General features: G+C 45.6%; 1 protein-coding gene across 1 annotated transcript; it reads right to left on the bottom strand.

Annotated features, from left to right (window-relative positions):
* Window positions 1-4,225: 4,225 nt before the first annotated feature.
* Six6 (SIX homeobox 6) lies at window positions 4,226-9,169 on the bottom strand. The gene is made up of 2 exons (XM_032908735.1): window positions 8,436-9,169; window positions 4,226-7,465 (listed from the first exon to the last, which is right to left on the bottom strand). Exons 1-2 carry the CDS (start codon window positions 9,005-9,007, stop codon window positions 7,297-7,299), a joined length of 741 nt encoding a protein of 246 aa, XP_032764626.1. The 5' UTR covers window positions 9,008-9,169; the 3' UTR covers window positions 4,226-7,296.
* Window positions 9,170-19,646: the final 10,477 nt, after the last annotated feature.

Genomic DNA, 19,646 nt, shown 5'->3' with positions numbered 1-19,646 from the left:
CATCGCTTTCTTCTTTGGTTGATGCACTATCCAGTTTACATCTCACATAGTCACGGTTAGTTGCAAAGATAATCTTCAAAGAAGTGTTCTAGTATACATGTTGTATATTTAGCTGAAAATACAAATTATCACAGATCTGTAGAAAGCCAGGGGTATACCCGTTATAATAAAATATGCTTTAAATGCTTTAATTTAGACAATTATTAGTATTCCAAATTCCTGAGAAGGTTTAACATGCAAAATGAACCGGTTTATCCCTACCCAGACTGTTCCTGGACCAAATTAATGTGTGTGACCTGACACTGGGTGTCTGATTTCATTGTTACAAAATTCAAATCTAGGGGCTGGAGAAATGGCTCAGCAGTTAAGAGTACTCACTGCTCTTGCAGAAGACCTGGATTCAGTTCCCAGCACCCAGATGGTGGTTCAAAAACATCCTTAACTCCCGTTCCAAGGGATCCAATGCCTTTTTCTAACCTCTGTGGGAGCCAGGTACACAGATGGTGCACATACATACATATATATGCAGACAAAACACTCACACACATCAAATAAATAAATCTAAGACAAAAAGAAAAAAGAAAACTCAAGTCTAATCTGTTTTTTGAAGAAAAAAAAAACCCCATCAAATCAGTATTTTTAGGCTGTAAATGGACAGATTTAGGTTAAAATTACTTCCCAGGAGATAGACAGCCTTATATATTTTTTATCAGAATTTGAAATTATACAGTTCACTGGCTTCTGTTCATTAAAATTTAAAGTCAAGCTGAGTTTTTTTACCAGGTAGATTTTCATGAGGATTTCATGATCTAAGTTAGATTTCCGTGCAACCTGTTTGTAGTCTGTCTTAAATTGGTTTAGGCATCGGAGTGGGATATCAATCTCTATCCCCTGGAAAAGTGGATGCTTAGCCTGTGTTTCTGTTTGTGTCATATATTACTTTTCAATTTGTTGGTCAAGACTGAAGTAGGAGGATAAAAGAAGCAGGTAGAGAAGAGGGGGAGAAAGGAGAGAGGAAAGAGAGTGTGACCGAGCGGCTGCTGTAACAGAGATAGAAATCGCCTGGGGAATCAATCCATACTAGAACTGTAGTTTTCATGGTGCTGGAGGCTGGGACATCCAAGATCAAGGCCAAGCAGTTTCCGGGTGTTGGAGGATTCCTGTCTAGTACTGTAAAGTGGTATCTTACTGGGTATCTCCCATGGGAGGAGAGAATTTTCTCTCTCTCTCTCTCTCTCTCTCTCTCTCTCTCTCTCTCTCTTTACAACTGTAATAAACAACAGTTGACAGTAAAATGTCTTGATGAAGTGATTCTTTTCATCATTTGAATAAAGGTCCTGTGTGGGCTCCTGGTAGCCTTGCTGAGAGGCCAAAGAGAAATCTGTTTCAGGAAGAATTTCATAACAAGTCATAAATAATGGGGAAACCATAGATAGACCAGCCAACTTGAGAGTTGACCCAGGCCACATTCTCATGAGCATTGTCAGAGCTTGGGGTGGGGTGGGGGTGGGGTGGGGGCTGTTTGCAAGCCTTTCTCCCACCCTTTACCCCTCTCCATCTTTGTGGTTAAAGGGATAGTGTGTATGGCAGAGGACCAGTTGTACTGGCCTTCACCTTTGGGTAGCTCCAGACCCAGCTGCAGTTCTTACAGACTCAGGTCCAGGCTTAGGCTGACAAACGGATAAAAATCCAGGAAAATGGGCATACGGTTCACCTTCACGAGTCTCTCTTTTCTACCCCAGAGACCGCTGTTTTTGTCTTTTGAATTCAGAATATTTTCCAAACTTCCCATTGATAAATCATGCAGGAACATTTCAGAGGGTTAGAGTCTGACAGGGTGAGCAGGGCAAAAGGCTGTAAGTCATAGAAGCCGAGAGCTCGCATCTGATCACAGGCAGAGGCAGAGAGAGCTCTCAGAAGCTCTTTAACAAAGGCGCGAACACCCATTTACTTAAGCACTCCCTAAAGGTGCTACCCATCAAAAACAACTGCGCTGGGGTTTATGGCTCAACACGGAGGGACGTTTAAAGCACAGCAGTTGTCAGATAGTGGATCCTATCTACCTACTATAGGTAAAACTATCAGAAAATTTCTTTTCAGGTTTAGAAAGTATAACCGATGAGAAATTTTGAGACCCAACTCTTACTGCTTGGGAAAATGTTGTGTGTGAAGATCATTTTCATGTTATGAACCCTAAACCACAAAATTCCAAAACAACCCCCCACCACACACCACCACCACATACTTGGAAGGAGGGACCACTCAAAATCTTCCCAGAGATCTGAAAAGTTATAGCTCGACATCCAAATCTGCAGGATTGCGATGAACTTGGGGTCCAGCTAGTATCAGTCATCTTTGCTTGTTTGAATGCATTCCTAAGGAGAGCTGTGTAGAACAGAATGGTTTAAGGAAAATATAGTAATTCATGAAGCATTTTAAAAATATTTATTGAGCAGCTAGTGCTCAGGATAGACTCGGGGAGAACAAAGAGAAATAATATTCAAGCCTTGCCCTTTAAGGGCTTACATTCTCTGAAAAGGGAAAGAAATAAAACTCAAATAAAGAAAAGAGTGCTTAAAAACAATACAAATACAAAGGGAGAGGAAGCCCAGACTGACTCAAAAGATTTGGAGGAGGTGATGTGAACCTGATTAGGTTGACAGATTAGCAGTCCAGGTATGGGGTAGCATTCCTGCAGACAAACCGCCTAACCGGAGGGGACTGAGGGCTGAGGTAAGGGGTCTCTCAACTACTTGTAACCATTCTGGGATCTTGCTCATAACCCTTTGTCTTAGGAGGTGGTGGGGTCGAAAAACAAAACCAGACGGTGGTCTCAAGGTAGAGCCCATTTAAAATGTCTGAGGCACTTAATGGCAGGATCAAGCCTGAGGAAGTAGCAGTCTCCTAAAAAAGAATGTGTGTCCCCGTGGTCTGCCGTGCCTAAGCTTCTGCACAGTGGGTGATAGCACCGGCTTTCTCTCCCTGTCTTGTTACCTGAGTCCAGAACTATGGCGTCAGCTTCGTGAGGCCAGAAGTCCAGGCCGGACCCGCCTAGCTCAGGCCGTTCTCCCCACAGCCTCGGTGCTGCCCAGACTTGCTGGAGGGTCTCCGGTCCGCGCCCCGGCAGCGGAGCGCAGCGCCATCCGGGGCACTCGGGGGCGCGCGCCTTAGCACGCTGTGGCGGACCTTCGAGCCTCTGCCCTCACCTCGGTTTTCTTTAACCGAGCCCCCACGTTTGGGGAAGACTCTGTCCGGGAGCTCGCGGAGTGTGGCAGAAGCGGTTCAAGGCCTCCATCGGGTGAGCTTCCCCGGGCGCCCGGCGCTAAAGGTGGGTACGCGCAGTGGGCTCTCCCCACAGACTGGCAGGCCGATCCTGGAGGGCGGACCGGGCCACCCCTTCGCGGGGACCCACGCTCCCGCGGCCGAGACATCGCAGGTCTGCAGGGGGCCTCACGGCCGCGCGCCGAGCTCCAGGGGACGCGCCCGGGCCCGCTCGCGGACAATGACCCGGGCTCCCCTCGCCGCCGCCCCCTCGCAGCCCGCGGGCAAACCCATTAGCCATTCAGGACGACAAAGCCCCGCGGCCCAGCGCTTTGTCCCGCGGGGCCCCGGGCCGCTGTCATTAGCCCTGATTACGCTGAGCCGCCTGACAGCCCGGCTGGCCGCCCGGCGGACCCCCGTTCCCTGCTGCCGGTCTCACAATGGGAGCGGAAATCGGCCGCGCTGGGGTCCCAGCTGAATAGAGCGAGAAGCTGCAACTCCCCTCCGCCCGCCCCATTCACCCGCACTTCGGATACAATATTTTTTTCCTTTTTGTGAAAATTAGAGAGAGAGAACGAGGTCAAGGAAGACTTTGCTGGAGCTCTTTGCCTGTCATTTGTTTAATGTAAACAAAGAGCAAGCCCTCGCCCACCCCTAGCCTCCCCCCTCCCCTCTTGATTTTTATAAACAAACGTGTAGGGAGAGGGGGGAGCGCTGGGGGAGCGGCGGACTAGGTGGTTACAGTGGAGGCTAGAGGAGCCGAGCATTTGGAGAGCTTTTTGGGTGGTTGAGAATGGCGAGACGCCAAAGAAGAGCCAAGTTGAGGCCGAGGTAAAATCCTGGCTTTGGTCAGGTCTGTTGAAATGTAAAAAGGCTTCTTTCGCTGGCGCGCTGGACTAAGTGCTTTTGAGAAAATTGTGACAAGAGAGTCAGAAGAAAGAAAACATGCTCTTTGGACAATTCCCTCGATTCAGAACCTTTATTGGAGCCTTTCTACTGCCTCGATTTTTAACGCAGCTTAGGCTAGGATAAAATTGAATTTTTTTTTAAAAGAAAATCTTCATAATACGTGTTTATGGGCTGGTTCAGGTGATTAGATAAGTAGATGTTTGAAGGTCTGGCCTAATTTCCAACCTGGGGTCATTCCAAGAATTAATCACAGAGCAATTACGTGACACCAGATTTCAGGTACACATACAAAAATATCTTTCGAACAATGTTGGTGCCCCAAGATTTCAACATGAAATCAGATTAATAAATCTGCATGTTTTTGAAGCATTATAACTACTTTAAATGTAATTCTTGGGCAGCTTGTTAATTTAGGTAAATAATATATTTAAAAGCCTTCACCAATGCAGATAGGGAAATATTTTCCGTAAGGGGAATTAAACGTTGTTCCACACAGAGAAAGCTTAGTTTCTGAGGCTTGCTCTATTTCTGGAGAGAGTAGATGTTTCCTTCTATTTCAGTCATTCGAATATGGCGAGTAGGTTAGGATTTTTATAATCTCAAATTCTTGTACATCAGTTTACTAATTAGTTCTTTCCTTCTTTTCTACTTGACCTGGGATCACAAAAATAAGAGATGAAATTTGCCAGTGAGCCTCTCCAATTACTGGTTCTGGATCATCTATGACTGAAATGAGAGGAGACAGAGCTGGACTGTAAGATTGAGAGCCAGGAATTTCCCATTGAAGCGCAATCCTGCTAGGCTGATTCTAGACTAGGGTGAGGTGAACTTCAGGTGAAATATGTTGGTTTTATGAAACACTCTGTTAAAAACAAAAACCTCACCGTGTAGCCATGGCTGGCCTGGAGCTCACCTTGTAGACCAGACTGATCCTAAACCTCCAGAGGTCTTCCAGTTAGAGTCACAATACCACCACTAACCAAGGGTACAAAATTAAGGAGCTACTCAGTTTCAGGTCGCTATGGGTTGTCACTCTCAGGACCAGGAAAAGGAATACTTTCTTAACATTTGCACTCTCCTCTGGTGCCCCAGACTGTTCCTTGGCAATCAAAGTACTACCAGGGACTTTAGAAATCAGCAGAGATAGCATGGACCACTGTAGGGTATTGGTTCAATTTGAGAATTACCTATTCAATCACAAATGCTCCCTAAACCTGTCCATCTACTGCTCTTTTGCTAAGACAGTTTCAATTTGCAAAGATTTTCTAGATAAGGAACATTTGGACAGTGATGATAATTTTCAAGCCCACAGAAGCCAGCTCTGCTTAAGTGACATACAAACATGCATGCATGTATGCATACATTCATACAAACACACATACATAAACATACATGCGTACATACATTAGCCTTTTCTCACGTCCTGGGCTTCCAATAGTCACTTGACTATCTATTGTCTTTTGTAACTTCATTTTTCATTACTTTTTTTTTTTTTTTTTTTTGCCTTCAGAAACGTTAGCAGGTGTTTGTTTGACCTGTGGAGTACCTTTTAGGACAGAGAGGTGAATTAAAAGAACTCTAACTGGGCGAGAAGTCCAGCTCAAGTGATTTAAAGATCAATGTCAAATTTTGTAATGTGCAATCCATTTCACTAGAGAAAGCAAAATCTTAGATTATCTGAATATTATTTACTTTCTTAGTGCAAAAGTGGTAGTGTGTGTGTGTGCGCACATACCGTGCGCCTGCACATGCATGAGGTATATACCTGTGTATGTAAAAAGAACAGTTACATGCTAACAATATTTTATATTTTAACTAAGGTTACTCCCAAGGCAATGAAGTTCCTGATGAATTGTTTGCGTGTTAAATGTAGAGAGCATTGATTTAGAAAATGCCCGTCATTTCTCTGTAGCTTGCTTTCTGGTCAATATATAACCTGTATACTGATTTCTCTTGGTGAAAATAATTTACTTGACTAAAACCCATGTCTGAAGCAGGAAGATGCTAGTCTAGTTACTGACAACCTCTCCGATCTTTTTTAATGGTCTTGATAAAAACCGCATGCATTAGTAAAAATTCTACATGCTCTATATGCCCGCCCTACGATCACGAGCGCGCACACACTGCTTCTGAGTGGGCGAGGGCCTCAAAATGGAAACACTTTTTTATAAAGTTCTCACGCACGTCTTTGCATTTTTTTCTGTAAAGTAGGATTCATTGCCTGAGTCTAGAATTTGTCTTCTCGAATTGTTCTTGAAAATCACTAACATTTAATAAAAATGATCAGGTGGGCAAACCATGATCACCTGTGTGCGGAATGTAAAGCGCTGGCGCAGACGGCCAGACGGCCGGACGGCGTATCTATGCTCCAAATTCTGGGACAATGACAATGTGCATATGTTTGTATATACATATGCTACACTTTTATACAATCCGATGTGGCCAGTGGTTAGCGGTTTATCCGTGGTTGCTTAAAAATAGATACTGAGATATCAAAGGAAATAGAGAAGTCAGAGAGACTATTTGGACAGGATTCCATCCTGCCTGCCCGGTAAAGGGAATACGAGTGATTTTTTAAACTCTGAGATAGCAGCTCCCTTCATTAAGAAAGGTTACTCACCAAGGTGTTTTATTATTTGGCTTCTTCACACAGAATGCATGAGCTCGCTCATTTAGAACAGCAAGTTCCCCAAGCTACAGAGAAACCTATCATGGAAGTCTTTTAAATAAGTAAATAAACAGCATATATATATGTTTTGTTTTTTTTTTAAAAAAGAAACCTTCAAAGGAAAAGTTATACATACATATATATATATAACACCGTCCTTTCGACAAATGAAATACCCACAGGAGACTCAAGGGCAGGCGCTCAGCGTGCAGTTGTGTTCCAAACGAGTCTTTGCAGCCAGATCCTCCAGGAAAAGCAACGTGAAGAGAAATGGCATTGGGTCAGGCCTCACCGCACGCCCCAGAGTTGCGATAGAAACTCGCTACTAGAGCAGTTTAAGCCCGCCGGTCCCTGGCCACGGGGCCAGCGTCGTATTTGCTGATCCGGTCGGTCCTCTCTTATTTTGTGCATCTGATTTTTACACTGGATTCTGTTTCTAAGTGTGATGAGTGAACAGGTCAGATGTCGCACTCGCTGTCGCTGGATGTGATGGAGATGGCCGAAGTGGCCGCCTTGCTGGACAGACTGGCAGCAGGGCTGGAGGCGACGCCCAGCACCTCTGGCGTGCCCTCACCCTCCGAGCGTAGCACCCGCCCGGGGCCTTGCGACAGAACCTGCTGCTGGAGTCTGGAGGGTGGGGGAGGAAGGGACACCGGTCACAGCAAGAAATCAAGCCGCCACATTATCCCCCTTTTCTCTGACCCGTCTACCCCTAGCTCCTTGTCAAGACTCTCTTCCTCAGACCTTGACAAGCTGAGGAAGGTGAAGCGAGCGACCGGGCTTGGACAATGCACAGCAGCTCCTTCGCGGAACTCTGCAGTTGCCCCATTCCGTTTCCTGGCTCACTAGGAATTTCGCCCTAGCCTCCCCAAATCTTTCTCATTTGTCACCCACCGTTGGGAGATTTCCTGGAGGATTGTCAGAAACTCTCCAGTGCAATGAGGGACAGATAAGGCTGCAGGACTGGAATCCCTTTCCTAAATGGACATCTCCCTACAGTTCATGCCTGAGACTGGAGGTTGCTTGAAGAGTTTAGGCCTGCGTTGCAAGACCCACACGCTGGAGAATGAACTAGCTTGCTCGGTTGAAATAGGACAGTTGCTGTGTGATGAGGGAAACCCGGCTTTCTGCCTCTTAGAATCTGAGACCCTCTGAAAACGGAACCTTTTCTAGAGCATCAGGGAAAGGATGCAGCCAGGATTTAAAAATAAAGCTAACTAGATAGGCTTCACTTGACGAGAGCCTGGATCCATGCTGGTAAAAATTAGCTTTGGGCCTCTGGATTTCTGATTGATCCTGGGCTTTTAATCTCTCTCTTCCCCTCCCCTGTTTCCCCAAACTACAGCGATACCTTAGTTTAGTGACCCACACCATCTGCTGCAGTGACCCCCAAAGCCCCAAGAACCAGGGGGGATGGTGGGGAACTAGGAGCCTGCATAGGAATCTAGAGCACAGTGAGCTCATAAACCCAAGACAGACTGCATCCCCAACTCCCCCTGAATCTGAGTAACCAGACTCCAGGTAAAGGCGCCTCCAAGAATGCCGTCTCCCGTCCCACCCCGGTGTGCACCAAGCCTAGGGGCCTCCTGGTACTGACCTGTTCTTGGCTGCAGCTGCCCGGTCTCTTTGTCTGCGGTTTTTGAACCAGTTGCCCACCTGCGTGGGGGTCAGTCCGGTTGCTTGGGCGAGCTCTCGCTTTTTGCTGGGGTTGGGATATGGGTCCTGAAGGTACCACTCTCGAAGCAGGTGCCGTGTGCGCTCCTTGAAGCAGTGAGTCTTCTGTTCGCCATCCCAAATGGTCCGCGGCAGCGGGAACTTCTTCCTTACCCGGTACTTGTCTACTGGCCCCAGGGGTCGTCCACGCAGCTTCTCTGCCTCCTGGTAATGAGCTTCGAGCCACAGTGCCTGCAGCTTGGCGTGCGATTCCTTAGTAAACTTATGATTTTCCAGAATGTGGTAGAGCTCGCGGTAGTTGCCACCGTGGAAGGCCACGATGGCTCTCGCGCGCAGCACCGACTCATTTTTATTGAGGGCCTCACAGGCTGCCGGGGCCACGGGCAGCGACCACAGGAAGCGACCGAGGCGCTCCACGTCGCCGCTTTCCTCCAGGGTCTCGCATACCCCGGCTACTTGCTGGGGGCTGAAATTCAAAATGGGCAGCTGGAACATCGAGGCTGCGCGGGCGCCCCGGGCGGGACAGGCAGCAGATGCCCGCCGGCCGAGCGGGGTGCGGCTGGGGGTTACAGAGTCGGGGGGAGCCTTCCCGCCTGGAAGAGATGTGGGTTGGGTTCGGCTGCGCTTGCTCAGCTAGGACACGCCAGCCAGCTAGATCGCGCCGCTACTGGGGTGGGCGGATTGGAGACACGGGCGCCATGGAGACCCCCTGTCAGTCACTAGGCAGCTCTGCCAATCAATGCTGCGACTAGCGCGCCTCAGCCATTTCAGCACCTCCCTAGAATCGACAGCGCCCGCGGTTTGCGGGGAGACTGCTCAGCGTTTTACTGACCTGAAGGACGAAAAAGAGGTAGGAGTGGCTGGAACACACACGAAATCCGCCGCGACTCACCCTCGGGGCTCCCCCAGTCCGGCCCCTCCCCCTTGTTTTCCCACCGGAGAGGCAGGATGCTGCAGGAATTCACTTTGGGAGTGATGCTGTGCTTGGGTCGAAAGGACCCCAGAGGACAAAAGAGGACTGGGAAAAAACAAACCCTTTGAGAACTCCTAAATTTAAACCTAGGGCAGTGGCAATCCCCCACGCCCCGGGGAGCGCACGCACCAAAGGGACAGGGAGGGAAGAGGATCTTTTCATTTTTCCCCCAGGCACCCATTCCTGCCTGCCTGCCGCTTACCACTTTCCAGCTGCCAAAGCAGCTGCATGGGAAGCAAGTCTGAAACAGAAGGAACAGGACCAGAGAGATCTGTAGACGAGGTCAGTTTGGACTCTAACTTCACTCCCTTCAAAGGTCCCTGAAATTATCTTAAATGGCGGCAAGGACACACACACACACACACACACACACACACACACACACACACACACGCGACAACTAGGTGCTAATCACGGAGTCTAACTCCAAGAAAGGGAAGCTGTAGGGGCTTCTGACCCAAATAAAGTTATACTACATGGTCCCCCTCTTCAGTTCAGTGGACTTGAACAAATGGGCAGCAGCTACATCTAGAGTGAGAGGCCATTCTTAGGTCAAGACAGCAACTTAAAAGCCTACTTCAAAGATCTTTTCAGAACACATTTGATTTTCTCGTGGCAGGCTGATTTTGTCTCTGCCTAGAACTTACAATTCCTGGGGTGGACATAGAAATCGTGGCTTTTTAGATCAGAAGTGCCAGCGAGATAAAGGGGAGGAGACTTAAGGTGGCAAGGCAGAGTGGTCAGAGCCACTGGGGCACTGACCCCTCCTGCAGAGAGCATGGGCCTTTTTTGGCACTCTGCCTTCTGGCCAATAGATTGAATTGGCAACATTTATTGATTCCCAATTGACATCCACATCATACTGCTTTCTGGGGCTTCCGTCAAGGAAACCACGATCTCATATAGCCGTTGATGAGGTTTATTATTTGGTAGAAAGGAAATACTGGGTACAGATCCCCCCCCCAAAAAAAAAAACAGATGACAAAAATTCATCCCCGAATTGGACTGTGCCTAGCTGTCTTTTCTTTAGTATCAAGTACACTTTGTACGCGGCTTGTACAGACTGAGTAAATCAGAAGGCAGATAGATAGCACAGATGGTTGGATGTGTCGGGTCAGATCACACCACGCCTGAGTGCAGGGTAAAGCTCGTTCTGACGGAAAACCCTGATATTATTTTCACAGATCTTCACAGTTCACTGGGGGGGGGGGCAGCAGAGGGGAAGGGGCGGGAAAAAGCCCTGCAACCATTTCCATCATTTCTGTGAGATCGCCAGCCACCTCATCCGAGTGGCTTTCTTCTGAAGAGCTCATTTTCTTGAAGTGCTACGGGGTAGGGGCAAAATAAGGACGATGATGTAGTGAGAAAACACAAACCTTCTCTGCCTGGGAGCGACTTCTAAATCACGCCCAGGGACACATTCTAGTGAGAAATGAGGCATACCGGGGTCTTAGCCCTCTAGAGGGAGAGGGAGAGAGAATCTGTGGCGCAGAAAAGGCCCTAGGGCCTTGAGGACAAAGCAGGGGTGGGGTGGTGGGGGTGTGGGGGTGTGTGGATCAAGCAGGACTTCAGGAAACAACAGTTTTCCCCTCTGGTCATGGAAGAAAAGCATACCCTAGCTCGGGTTTGTGGGCCTTTTCCCTCTTTTCGCAGGGCGGCAGAATAGCTTCACCTCCATCTTGCATTCTTGGATACCAGGCTTCGACTCTATCCGACCTACAATCTGCGCCCAGGCCCACCCGCAGGTCACCGTGCCTCTCCCAGCACCCTTTGCAAGAGTACAAAATTTAAAAGCTGCAGTTTGCGGGGGCAGGGGCGACATGGACAGAGATTTTTTTCCCTTAACCTATGTGAGCAAGTCGTTTTAATTTTCCGAGTCAAGACGCCCCATCCGGGAAATGGTAATATTTATCCTATTGCCCACTTCTTGAACAACAGCTCCATAAATATGAGATAAGAGGATACTTTGGCCTTTGCGTGTTTGAAGTCTCGGCGGGAAGCTGGGGCTCAAGGTCCGGTTGGCTGTGGGAAGACAACCAGAAAGTGCAGGCAGAGAGAGCTTGGCGGGTGCCTGGTTTCACCGCACGAGGACCCTGGGGGCAGGGCTCTGGGGCCTGAGATCGGATCTTCTGCTCTCCCTAGGGACTTAATTTAAATTTAGTAACTCAAAAGAAATAAAAGGGCCTAAGTCACCTTGGAGTCACCTATTTGTTCCCTGGATTTGGATTCACTTGGAGAAAAACTGAAAGACAAGGGGGACAATCCCATCCCGGGGAAAGAGGGAGCTTGGGGGGGGTAGGGGCGGGGTGGTAGTTGGGGGCGCTTCTTAGAAATGACTTGACTGTACAAAAAAAAAGGTGTTTAAACAAAACAAAACAGAGGAGCAGTGTGACAATTCTCTAGTGACACCCTCTTCAACTCTTATTTTTGCAGCAACCCTATTGGGGTGCCTTCTACTCCATGCTTTACAGGGAGACCCGCAAGAGATGTTGATGGCTGTTAGTTTTAGTTTGAGGGCGAGATGTCGAGGAAAATACGTAGAGGTGATACCCAAGGGTAGATTATAACTGTTCAGATTTAGATGCGACTCCTTTCCCCAGCGTGTGCGGTAAATCTTCTGAATTTAGTCTTTTGTGTAGTAGGGGCTGGCCATGGTTCTGCACTTACGAATTTTCTTTCTTTCTGGGGCAGAGAGGCGCAGATGCTCACGGGAGCTCACACTTCCAGGGAGTGCGGTGCTTAGAAGTCAACACTTTTACTGAGTTCCAATCTCAGCTTTGTATTGCCTGCCTCTAACTGTTCCTAACTGCAGTCCCTGAAAAATAATGGTGTGTTCCCCCAACCTCGCCACACTTTGAATAGTCAGAGGCTTTAAGAATGTGGTAATTGAATCTATCTGAATTCCTTACTAAGGGCGTTTTGCTGCATGTGAGAGTCACAGTCTGGAGGACAATGAGGTCCCAGTCTTTTGTGTGTCCCTTTGGACTTTTGGAGATTTTAATTTTCCTTTTCCCTTTCAAAGCCTGACGCTGACCAAAAGAAAAGAAAAGCTACTTTTTGTTTGTTTTGTGTTTTTTAATCTTTCATATCTCTAATTAAAATTTTTTTATTAAAAATAATTACTCAAAAAACATCTCATTTATAGCAAAAATAATCTAGAAAGTGTCGAAATGTCGATAGGTAGTCTTTGAAGTGGCAGTATGAAAATTTCATAACTTTCATTTATTCCTTAACTTAATATTCTGAATTCTCAATGAGACTGTCCACAGAGAGGTGCGTGCCTGTTGATGCCTTCGCTGGTACAGACCTTCAGATTATGGAGTGAATTCTAGATCCTAAAATACATACACACTGTCCTAAAACAAAACACCTTCCCAGGTGGGTCGCCGGCTCTCTTCTCTAGGGATGCATCTTGTAACAGAGAGCAGAGAGGCCCCTCTTTGTCACCTACCCCTGAGGATAAACAGATGCTGCCTTTGCCATCTTTTTGCATTTTGAGTCTCATTTGTGGTGGATTCAGGCTCTTTGCATGAGGATTAGAATTTGAGCAGAAGAGTATGTCGTTAGTTCTAGCCCTCGTAATAGAATAGCTTAGGTGCGCATGCGTGTCTTTCTCCTGCTTCTTTAAGACAAGCCTCAAAGTGGACATTGCTAACCACGGGGTCTCAATGCTTACTGAAGGTTATGTATCAAATGGATCTGGAGGATTGGTGCTTAGCTATGTGACGAGCCTATGATTTGTCAACACAGTATTATCAGTAATAAAACATCGACTGACTGAAAGAATGATTAAGTCATAGTTCTCTGCTGGAATATATTTCCTTCCCCCAACCCCCCCATTATAATTTAACAGTTATAATTTAACATTTTCTCCATTGTTATTAACTTACCTCTTTCTTTTTCCTCACCACTTTCACATCCCAGATCAAAATATTTTTTAAAAATACTCATAATGGGAAGTCGGGGTGGCTCATTGGATAACCCTTCTTGCCACAGAGCCTGACAACCTCACAACAGTCTCCAGATTTCACATAGAGGAAGGAGAGAAGCAACTCCTACCAGTCGTCTTCTGACCTTTAAACACATACTGGGGTAGGCCAAGCAGGTGTGTATGCGCGGGCACACACACACACACACATACACACCCTTAATAAATATTGTAACTTTTCTGAATTAATCTCCTCGTTCACAGAAAACACTTTTAAAAGTTGCATTATAAAAAATACACAACATCTTACTTCCTAAGTAGCCACATTCTCCTGAAAGAAGTCTTACTTTTTCCTCCCACCACTTCCAGGACACCTTTGACAATATCCAAAGACATCTGGAGAGCCAGAATTTAGTGACCGAGCCAGAGGTGCTAACACTGGAACAGAAGAACCCCTCACAACAAATAACAATAACATCGCTTCTAAGAACTCCAGCATCAAGGGTTTTGAAAGTGAACAATGTAGGAAGCCTTGCTAAGGTTCTGCATACTCTGTGGGTGGATTGCTTGCAGAAGAATCAGTCCAAGCCCCGCCTTGAATTTATCTATTGTATTTATGTGTATGAATGTTTTGCCTATGTGTATGTTTGTGAACCAAATCTGTGCCTGAGGTCTGAAGAGGTTAGAAGAGGATGTTGGATCCCCTGGAACTGGAGTTATAGATGGTTATGAGTCGCATGGAGGTGCCGGAAGCTGAACCCCGGTCCTCTGCAAGAGCAACAAGTGTTCTTAACCCCTGAGCCCTCTCTCCAGCCTTGGAACCAGTAAACTTCCTATTGTACCTTTTTTGTAGGCCACATTAATAAAATCAGTTTGTAGGACCCACTTTTTTCTTAAAATTTACTGTAGTTGTTGTCTATAGTCATGTTTATATGCCCCCCAAAACCCCACTGTGATCAGAATAAGTTTTTCTTTCTGACATGATGGTATCTATGGTCTTTGAGTAATTTAGGACAGAAAGAGGTAGGTCTCTCTCCATTTTACAAAAACCAAAGATTGCCCACATTGCACATCTAATTAGTGGCAGACAGAGGAATACAACACCCTCAGATTTCTAACCATTGCACGCCCTGCTCTTTCTGCTCAAGGGAGATGGTTTAATTGTAGCAGAGGCCAGGGCAGAAGGTCTGAACCACACACACAGGTTACTGACCCTCCATAGATACAGGTCTGCACTGTGACTTCAGCACCTGAAGCACTCTAATTCAAGGAGGGGAGGTAGATTTAAACTGTCTTGGATATAACCCTCGCCACTCCCCAAAGAGACCCTGAATCTAAATGTGGCTTTGGGACTCCATTGTCTTCTTCGGAGACCGGAAACTGCTGGAGTCTGGGGCTGGCTCTATTGAAGAGTTTTTCCTGAGTCAGCATACTGTCCACTTACAGGAAAGGCGAACTGAATACAGCCTCAGGGGACAAGAGATTGGACTTGAGGTGTTGTAAGGCTGGGTTTAAGTGAAAAAAAAAAAAAAACCCTCTGAACTCTTTTGTCAGGTCTTTCAAAAGAATAACAGTGATGCTCACAAACACTTCTATAATTAACAAGCTGTCAACATTTTCTATTGCATTTACAGAAGTCGATTACAGACCTCAGAATGGTGATAAATGTTTCTTTAGGTCTGAAATGTTAGCCTTCATCTTCTTTTCAGCCTAGGGGCAATTTTTGAAACCAATTTTGTTTCAATCATTTTGGATCAGTTGTGCGGTAATTTTGGAAGTGCAGATGCTCCGGGCCCACCTATTGAAATAAAGATTTTTAAATGGAAACACAGAGAGGAGGCTGCTTAAGCCCCAGTAGGACCAGCTGCAAAGCTCTGGTAGGGAATTATATAGGCAGGCAGAGGAAACGGAATTGCAAAAAAAAATTAAAGGATGGAGAAATGTGTGTGTGTTTCTTTAAGAGCAGATTCCCAACCCCCCCCTTGAGTCCTTTTCTCTGTTTTGAAAAAAAGGAACATAAGAAAATTTATTTAAAAAGTTATTAACACTGGGGTTGAACTGTTTTATAAGTTTAAATATTTATTTTTATTCTTCCTTTAGTGAATTTTCTTCTATGTCTTTTCTATTTCTTTACCATTTGCTACTTGTCACAATCCTTTGTGTGTGTGTGTGTGTGTGTGTGTGAGAGAGAGAGAGAGAGAGAGAGAGAGAGTTATTCCTTAATGAGTGCTAATGATTATTTTTCGATGGTATAATAATATGTTACTTTCTCTCTTTTCTACTTGGTCTGATCTATGGCTCCTTCCATCTGCCCGATAGTCTCCATTGCTAAGAACTTCCTCAGTAGACTAAGCTTAACATTGTGAGGTAGGCAAAAACAAAATATTCCTTCCTGAAAAGACGGGAGGAAGGAGGGCCTCAGAGCAGAGGCACTGAGTCATTGTACCGGTGCTTTAGGGTAGTGATGCTCTCACACTAGCATTTCCAGGAGCCATGAAGCAGTAGATGCAGGGGACTTCAGATGTTTTTTGCAGCCCCAGTTTTCTTATCTACTGAATAAAGTAATCCTTAGACGGGAAGTGCAGGGCTAAGCGAGATATGAATGACTGTCCTTTGCGCAGTGCCTGACATCATACATTTCAACCAGAATTAGTTCCCCTTTTGTGACCGAACCGTTGACTGAGTCTAGCAATTAGGCCTTTGGTATTGTCTTCATGATGGCCGACTTTCCATTTGGTGCTTGACTTTGCTATCCTTTGCTGTTGTCTTTGAATCCCTGGAAACTTTCTTTAAATTAAAAAAAAAAAAAAGATTTATTTTATTTTATGTACATGAATTTGCCTGATACCTACAGAACTTCAGAAGAGGATGTTGGGTCTTCTGGAATTGGAGTTACAGATGGTTTTTAATCACTTTGTGAATGTTGGGCATTGATTCAGGTCCTGTGCAACAAATGCACTTAACCACTGAGCCATCTTTTCAGCATCTCATAGCCTTCAGAGGAAGGGTTTGTCCAAGGTAAATGTACTGGCTGGTTTTGTGTGTCAACTTGACACACGCTGGAGTTATCACAGAGAAAGGAGCCTCAGTTGAGAAAATGCTTCCATGAGACCCAGCTGTAAGGCATTTTCTCAACTAGTGATCAAGAGGGGAGGACCCAGCCCATTATGGGTGGTGCCGTCCCTGGGCTGGTGGTCTTCAGTTCCATAAGAGAGCAAGCTGAGCAAGCCAGGGGAAGCAAGTCAGTAAGTAACATCCCTCCATGGCCTCTGCATCAGCTCCTGCTTCCTGCCCTGCTTGAGTTCCAGTCCTGAGTTCCTTTGGTGATGAACAGCAATGTGGAAGTGTAGGCTGAATAAACCCTTTTCTCCAATCTTGCTTCTTGGTCATGATGTTTGTGCAGGAATAGAAACCCTGACTAAGACAGGAAGCACTCCTATTCTCTGTTTCAGTAAACTAAATGTTTCCTCTCCTGTTTCCTGTGGCTGATGTAACAGTGCGCCTCAAAGCTGGGTGCTACCAAAACCCAGAAATGAATTCTCTCACAGGTCTGGAGGCCACATGTGATCAAAGTGTTGGCAGAAGTCTTTCTAGAGCTCCAGGGAGGAATTCTTATTCCTATTCTAGGCCGCAGGCATTTCATGTTTTGTAGCTGATTCTCTCTACTTTGTGCTCTGATCTCTATATCACTTATCCTTTTTGTGTGCATGTGTGTGCGCGCGTGCGCGCTCATGTGTGTGTGTGTGTGTTAGTGTCTATGTGTGAATGTATATGCCTGTGTGTGTATGTCCGCATGTGAATGTCTGCATGTGAGAGTTTGCGTGTGTTAGTGTTTACAAGTGAGTGTATATGTCTGTGTGAGAGTGTGTGTGTGAGTGTATATGTCTATGTGTCAGTAGTGTGTGTGTGTGAATATGTATATTTAAGTACGTGTGAGTATATGTGTTTGTGTGTATATTTGTGTGTGTACACATGTGAGTGTATGATGCGTGTGGGTGTTAGTGGTGTGTGTGTGTGTGTGTGTGTCTGTCTGTCTGTCTGTCTGTTTTGTGAAAATACCCATATTTTATAAGGATAAAGAAGATTCTCTTAGAGATCACCTGTGTAATCCAGGATGTTTCTCCTTATAAGATCTTTAACCTGGTCTCTTGTCTTACCACATAAAGTCAGGTTCGCAGATTCTGGGGGCGAGACAGTGAATTAACTCTGGCAACCTTCTTCTTTCCAGCTGACACACCCAGGTACCTGACATGTCAGTCTCAAATGTTTTGGAAGTAAACAGAAAGGATAGAATATCACAACTGATTGATTTAGAAATATAAAAGACATTTTTGGCTCTGTTATTTTTAAAATAAAATCAAAGATGAATTTTCATTGATTTCTTCATTTCATTTGAAATTGTTAATTTTTTGTAGGACAATTGATATAAAAATAAGCAAAATATTGGATTTATGTCATGGGATTCAATAACTGAAAGAACATTCCACCTCTCTTTGCATTTTCTATCCAAATGTAGAGTCTTTAATTACAATGCACTTATAGGAAGAAATCTGCAGGTTATTTGTACTTTATTTCAGAGAGCTGAAATAGAACTTTTACCTTTTTAAAATAATATATGTAATTGATCTCTGCTAATAAATCACCAAGTCTCAGAATCTTGGGGCAGAATTTTGATTCTTCAATATAATTTACATAATTTAGTATAGAGCAGTGAAGCACTTCTTTGGGTTTAGCAGAATCCCCCCTTAGCTGTGAATCTGTTATGCTACCCAATCTTTCCTTTCCCTTCTTTTTTTTTTTTTTTTCTTTTTTCCGAGTTGGAGACCCGAACCCAGGGTCTTGCGCATAGGCAAGCGCTCTACCACTGAGCTAAATCCCCAACCCTCCCTTCCCTTTCTTATTAGAAGGGTATAAACTTTTACTCAAGTGAAAGCTCTTCTATTAAGACTTCACCGTAAGATGGGTGGTGGTGCACACGTTTGATCCTGGCACTTGGGATGAAGAGGCAAGTGGATCTCTGAGTTCTGGTGGCAGAAAAGTCTGCTAGAACACCTGGAGCAGCTGCTAAGGCTGTCCGCACACAGCAATTGCATTTGTCGTGTGGTCTACATCCTTCTCACATTCACCTAGTACTAGTGACCCTTCACTAAGCCATCTCTCCAGGCCCATCACTTCTACAGATTCTTAACCCAAAACACCACATAAATGACCCTGGGAGAGCCTCTGCTTCCTTTTGAAACGTCACAATCCAGGCCTCCATCATAAACATTGCTCTCAACACTCTTCTAAGCTCCCTGAGAACACCCTGTTAGGATCTGAACCATGATCATGAGCATCTTGAGGAGGAAAGGGCTTATTTCATCAAACAGTTTACAATTCAACATGAACCCCAATAGGGACACCAACCCACCTACAAAACTTTCGACCCCCAATTTATCCTGTCTACAGGAAATGCAGGGATAGGGGATGGAGCAGAGGCTGCGGGAAAGGACAACCAATAACTGGTCCAATGATACTCTGCTATGATTACAGAGAGGAGCCTAGCACGGTTGGCTCCTAGCCTAACCACTGAGAGGCTCCACCCAGCAGCTGACTCAGACACGGATATCAAGAGCCAAACAACAGCAGATTGAGTTTGGCGACTCTGACGGAAGAATAGGAGGAAGAATTGAGGCCATGAAGGGGATAGGAACTCCACAGGAAGCCAACAGAGTCAATCAACCTGGACTCTTGGAGCTCTCAAGAGTGTGAACCACCAACCAAAGAACGTACACAGACTGGACCTAGGCTTTCCTGCTCATGTGTAGCAGATGTGCAGCTTAGTCTTCATGTGGGTCCTGGACAACTGGAGTGGGGGCTATCCCAAAAGCTGTTGGCTTTATGTGGGATATGTTCTTCTGGCTGAGCTACCTTGCCTGGCCTCAGTGGGAGAGGATGCAATTAGCTTCAGAGAGACTTGAAGTATCAGGGTGAGGGGAATAGCCAGGGGAACCCTGACTCAGAGGCAAAGGGATGGGCAAAGGGTTGTGGGAAGTGGTGACCGAGAAAAGAGCAGTGAGTAGGATGGTAAGTGAGTAGGTAAAATAATAATAATAATAATAATAATAATAATAATAATAAAAGGTAATCCCTCACATTCATTCCCTCAGACCAGTCCAATATAGAGTAAAAACAAAGCCCATTTTCAGGTTATTCTAGGTGGCATTTGAATTGACAATTAAAGTTGTAATTAT

This window comes from Rattus rattus, chromosome 7 (genome assembly GCF_011064425.1).
Source record: "Rattus rattus isolate New Zealand chromosome 7, Rrattus_CSIRO_v1, whole genome shotgun sequence".
Classification (NCBI taxonomy): Eukaryota; Metazoa; Chordata; class Mammalia; order Rodentia; family Muridae; genus Rattus; species Rattus rattus.
The sequence above is the reverse complement of the archived record's forward strand: the minus strand, read 5'-3'. Positions and strand labels throughout refer to the sequence as shown.

Excerpts from the sequence above, each read along its gene's own strand:
- Six6 (XM_032908735.1), bottom strand. The coding sequence starts at position 9,007 with ATGTTCCAGCTGCCCATTTTGAATTTCAGCCCCCAGCAAGTAGCCGGG. Across the intron at positions 7,466-8,435 it reads GCAGCTGCAGCCAAGAACAG|ACTCCAGCAGCAGGTTCTGT; the intron begins GTCAGTACCAGG and ends CCCACCCTCCAG.